The following is a 6,000-nucleotide window of genomic DNA, read 5'->3' on the forward strand; positions in this document are numbered from 1 at the left end:
AACTATTCACAAACATTAAAATGTCAGCATTAAGATTTGTGTCAGTGGATTGACAAAGGCAACAAAACACATGGATGATCTGCCAATGGGGTAACTTCTAGCAGGACTTCCTATGTGGAAACTGGATTCTGTTTAGGTGTTAGACACTTGAAGAAAACCTAGAACACTACATGGTGGTCAGGCACAAACCAATGACCAACTACCAGTATTCAATGGTTTTATTTGTTCAGCCACTGGTGGGCTTGATTTGTGTCACTGTATGGAAACTTTTGGGACACCCTGTAGAATATCAAATCAATAAATCAAAACAGTTTCATTTTTGCTTACGTCTTTAATGTTCCACTTGTCATTAATTCGGTAATTAAAACTAAATATTTTCGTTTTGTTGTATTTACTTCCCAGTAGTCAAAAAATCGGACAATGTTCGGATGCTGTAAGCCTTTTAACATTTCTGCTTCTTCACGAAATCTTTGGCGTTCACTTTTGTTCAATCTTTCCTGTAAATAACAATTTTATATTTATTATAAGCTTATCATTAATAACTTTTTTGATTTGCAAAACTTTACAAGAAAAATATTTCAATTATAGTTCAGCAATCATTAGTCATGATAGATTGATGTATTTGTATATATTATTACCAATTTTGTATTTTGTATCATCACAAAATTACCCTTAGTGACAACACGTTTTTCCCTCAGGCATATGCAAATCTAGATGATAGTATTACATAGTCTGAGAAAAAACAAAATAAAATTCATAATCTCGAATCAAAAGTAGAGAGAGAACAAGAAAGACTAAAAAGCAAAGTAGATTGGCATTAGCTATTTGGAAGAAAATGAAGTAGGCAAAGAAAAAACTAAGAAAGAACTAATGCATCACAACATAAATTGACATTCACAATGATCTTTACTGGAATATAAGGGACTGTCTTCATAAAAGATGTTTCACTCAGATTATCATCATCATCTTTTCAAAATTAAAGATTTCTTCATCATCAAAATAGGAGCAGCATAGATTTTATAAGCATATTTTAGACTTTGCATACTTTGTTTGTTACTCATCAATTTTCACATATGATAAAGTATACATTTGAGACAAAAGTGTTTCCATGGGCAGTCCCATATCAGGAATTCAAAGTGAACTTGTCATCCATCAACTAGAAAATGCAATACTACTGAAATTCCATCTCATTCTAGTATATGTTAGATATATGGATAGCATCTTCATCCTAATGCATAAAAACCAGATTTACATTTTCTCTGAAAAATTAATGACAACCGTTATGGTCTGCTCCTATAATTGGATTAGGAAAGTGGTCCATTTGTATTTTCTTGGACATTTCCAGCACATGCAGGGGTGGTGAACTTACTATCAACATATATCATAAAGCTACACATCAGCCAGTTCTAATTCTTTACAACTCAGTGGATTCACACTGCTTAAAACTCTACTTTCAAGTCCTTGATACAGAGGGCATTTACACACTGCCCTAGTATCCTAGACATCATAACTGAGCTCAAGGATGTTGTAAGGATTAAAAAACAACACAAATATCAAACTGATATAATACAACAATTATTCATCACTTTTCAATCATCTAAAACCAGCCAGTACAACCTAACCATAGGAGAATTATTCTAAACTGCTTCCATGCTGTAAGAAAAATATGTAAGTGGCCAAATCTAACAACCTAAATTTAGTATATAAATGCAATCTGACTTTCTTCAAGATCTTAAGAAACAACAAACTCCATTATGATCATAATAATTTCTGTGAAATTTACTCCATCCCATTAGAAAGCCACTGATTTAAAACAAAGCTCATATACTACCAGACACAATCAGAGGATCAAAAAATGACTTTGGCAGTTTTTGCTAACCACTGATGTCCAAGTGAATCAGGAAGATGCTAAGATCATCAGACGTATCCTGAACATCAATTCTCTTAAATATGTTAGAAATTTATAAAGCTAATAGATGTGCATGCATCAACTACCATTATGCACACATCCCATCTATTGCATGGCATTCCAAACAAGAACTCCAGCTTATATTATTTTACTTTAACATATTTCATGTTTTTATTATTTTATTTTCATTTATTTTACCTTTCTTATTTCATTTTATATGTCATTATTTTGTATCATTTTTCATTATATTTGAATTTTTATTTTATAAAAATGATTTTAATAAATTTTTATCTTGTATTCTTGCTTTGTTTGAACTTTGTATTCAATAGTTCAGTAACTAAAGAAAACCTGTTAATTTGGTCAAAAATGTTTTTACTTATTGTATCAAGTTTCATAAATGTATCAGGTTTCATGATGTCTATTTATTATGTGGAAAAGCATCAATTCTAGTAAACCACATGGAAGAATATTTATTTTAAATCATTACAGAATATTAAAGAATGATTCCCTATCTAAATAGCGGGCCTGAGATCATACGTATTATCCATTTTTTCAGATGCTTTGAACAGAATTCTAAAATTGCTAATTGAATTGATGACAAAAGACAATCACATTAATGGCAAAGCTAAAAGCAGGTTATTATGTGCCTTAATCAAAACAAACTATCACAGATATTTATACCCAATGATGTAGGAAATAAATCAGTATGGCAGACTTCATATTATAAATTCACTGGTGTTCTAATTAAGACTATCAATCAATAAACCTGAGTCTGTCTTATAACTAAGTCTGTTTTAAATCAGGAGATAAAGTTCAGTTATCAAAATAAATTTTATTCACTAAATTAAATGCATAGCAGATTTTGGAAATGATAGGTTTGCTCTATCCAGAAAAATACACTCTTCAGCAAGACAACATGCACCTACATTTTGCACAGACAACACAACAATGGTTCATAAACCACAACATCAATGTCATGGACTGGCTGGCTTTACGCCCCCAACATTAACCCAATCAAAAACCTGTGGGATATTCTTGAGACCCAGCTGAAGCACCAAGATATCAAAAAATAAATTATCATAAAAATGCAAAAGAGATTTCAGACATGACTGATGAGTCACTTGTGAGCAGCATAACTCATCAACTTGAGAAGTGCATTGTAAAGAACAAAGCAATGATTAAATTCTAATTTTCATGATTAATTATAAGTGTGAAGTTTGTGGCTATAAATGAATTTTATGATTTGAATGAGATATAAACATGTGAAGAAGTATTGTATTTGTCACAAGTTTTTTTCCACTTACTATATACAGGTAACCCCCGTATAACACGGCATTTCTATAGTACGAATTCACTCTAACACGGTTCGAGAATTGGGAACATCCCCCATATAACATGGTGCTTTTATAGCACGAGTTCACTCTAACACGGTTCGAGAATTGGGAACATCCCCCATATAGCACAGTGCTTTTATAGCACGGGTTCACTCTAACACAGCTTGGGAATTGGGTAAAACCCTCGTACAACATAAAATGTAATAAAGGATGCGTTCATTTATACCTCCACGCAAGCATTCTAATTGCTTTCATGGCTACTTTGAATGCTCTTTCAACAAATAATCCATTTAATGGTTAAATCATACAATTGGGACCCTTCTTTTGCCTCTAAAAACTCATTTTAGAATTATAGATTCCTCCACACGATATTATCATTAGTGCAAGCGCTGCCATCTTTCTTTCACTGTCATTCCTAAATGCCTACAAACAGCAGCGCACTCCCAGTGCAGGGCGACCGCTATTAACAAACGTTAATAGTTACCTAAAAACTGTTACTAGTTGATGATGCTCATGCTGAGATCATATAAAATGAAAAATCCTCTGGTAAAATATTTACTTAAATAATAAATAAGTATTTTACCTAAGAAAAAAATGAATAATAAATCCGATTTAAATAACGATTTAACAACATGTTTTTTAATTTTTGGAACTTAACCCCCCTTTCGCACTAGTTTCATATAACATGGATTCGCATAACATGGCAATTTTTTGGAACGTAACTCCAGTGTTATACGGGGGTAACCCCTGTATAACACTGGAGTTATACTGTAATTAGAGTTTGGAATATGATACTGAATGGCAATCTTAATGTTCTTCTTCTCTGAGAATTTGAAATTCAAAAAATCTTGTAATTTTTTAAAATTTAAAATTTGTCTTTTCAAATTTAAAATCTTAAATTCCAATTGTGTGTTTTTATGTTGCACTAGCATCTCTGAATTGAGCATCCCAAATATCTAGTGAGCTAATTAGCATTCCAGGGAATNAGAATTTGAAATTCAAAAAATCTTGTAATTTTTTAAAATTTAAAATTTGTCTTTTCAAATTTAAAATCTTAAATTCCAATTGTGTGTTTTTATGTTGCACTAGCATCTCTGAATTGAGCATCCCAAATATCTAGTGAGCTAATTAACATTCCAGGGAATGAGCCAGAAGGCTTATAAACACATTGGTTTTGTTATTACAAACTCTAATTACAGTACAACTCCTGTGTTATACGGGGGTAACCCCTGTATAACACGGGAGTTGTACTGTAATTAGAGTTTGGAATATGATACTGAATGGCAATCTTAATGTTCTTCTCTGAGAATTTGAAATTCAAAAAAATCTTGTAATTTTTAAAAATTTTAAATTTGTTTTTTCAAATTTAAAATCTTAAATTCCAATTGTGTGTTTTTATGTTGCACTAGCATCTCTGAATTGAGCATCCCAAATATCTAGTGAGCTAATTAGCATTCCAGGGAATGAGCCAGAAGGCTTATAAACACATTGGTTTTGTTATTTTTACTAATGTAGTGAGTTCTCAGTACAGCAGTGTTCATTTGATTAATAGCAGTCACAGAACCAATGTCCAGTGCATATAATACAAAAAAACAAACACTGCACAAACATTTTCCAACTCCTCCTGAGTTCTTCTTCAGGTACAAATAAATGGTTATCCAATGGAAAATTAACAGACCTAATGCCTATTTGTAAAAATTTTAAAAACAATGTAATTCAAACGATTGTTCAAAAATATAAACACCGTATTTACTCGCATATAAGATGACTTCACATATAGGACGAGGTACAACTTTAAAGATCAAAATAAAGAAAATTAGATTTATTAATACAATTCTAATTTTATTTCGTTTAATTACAACAAATAAAACATCAAATGAACATAAATGCACACATTGTCCCACAAAAATTACTGGCATTTTAAACTTTAAAGAAAAATATTGTAAAATCCACAACATAATTTGTTCACGTAAAGCTGGACAATCGGGAACCTTTTTTTTTGCCAATTCTTAACAGTCAAACCCACTCTCCGTAGATTACACTTATGAGTTTCTGCGAATTCTGATTTCTGAATAATAATCTGTTTTCACATGGGGATGGATTAAAATTTATATCGGGCTCCTGTGTGATTTTGCAATTTCAGTCTGGAACTCAATTCTAAAGCTTTGCTTTTCCTATTGCTATTCAACTTTACTCCTGACAATATACAAGAACGATTCAAACGACCTAGATAAAATACTTGTTTTTAAATACAAGAGGGTGAGCATCCGGTAAAAAATGCAAATACACAGTTCACAAAACTTATTTGCAAAAAATGCAAAGAATCTTTTGCTTGTGCATATACAGTTGACCCCCCTATAACGTACGTTCCTATAACGACAATTCCTATAACGTAGCGAAAAAATTGTAGCAACTTTCGTATAACGTACCTCCTATAACGTCGTTTCGCGACAAGATTGATAGAGTCTGGACCAATAGTGGATGAGCAGCCGAACTACTTTCCTCCGACCCTGCGCCACGCTACGGAGCGGCTAAATTGAGTTTGCTATCGTCTGTTTAGTATTATATATAAATTATATATAAATTAGGTACTGTACATATAATTATATATTAATTATATATAAATTAGGTACTGTATATATAATTATATATTAACTTAATTTATTGTAACTTTATTATAATTATATATATGCTTTCTGCCGCCTGGCAACACGCTACGGAGATTTTAGGCTAGTAAGTTGAGTTTATTATCGTCTG

At 31.8% G+C, this 6,000-nt stretch overlaps 1 protein-coding gene across 1 annotated transcript in view; it reads right to left on the reverse strand.

Annotated features, from left to right (window-relative positions):
• The window catches only part of LOC111622377 (serine/threonine-protein kinase WNK1-like), a 132,256-nt gene that overhangs the window by 111,490 nt on the left and 14,766 nt on the right, over positions 1–6,000 (reverse strand). The window contains exon 3 of the mRNA XM_023364737.1: positions 328–497. Within this exon, the coding sequence (XP_023220505.1) occupies positions 328–497 (170 nt within the window). The remainder of the gene's footprint in view (positions 1–327; positions 498–6,000) is intronic.

The sequence above is a fragment of the Centruroides sculpturatus genome, unplaced genomic scaffold, assembly GCF_000671375.1.
Source record: "Centruroides sculpturatus isolate CEXI.00-Female unplaced genomic scaffold, Cexi_2.0 scaffold7, whole genome shotgun sequence".
NCBI classification, from domain to species: Eukaryota; Metazoa; Arthropoda; class Arachnida; order Scorpiones; family Buthidae; genus Centruroides; species Centruroides sculpturatus.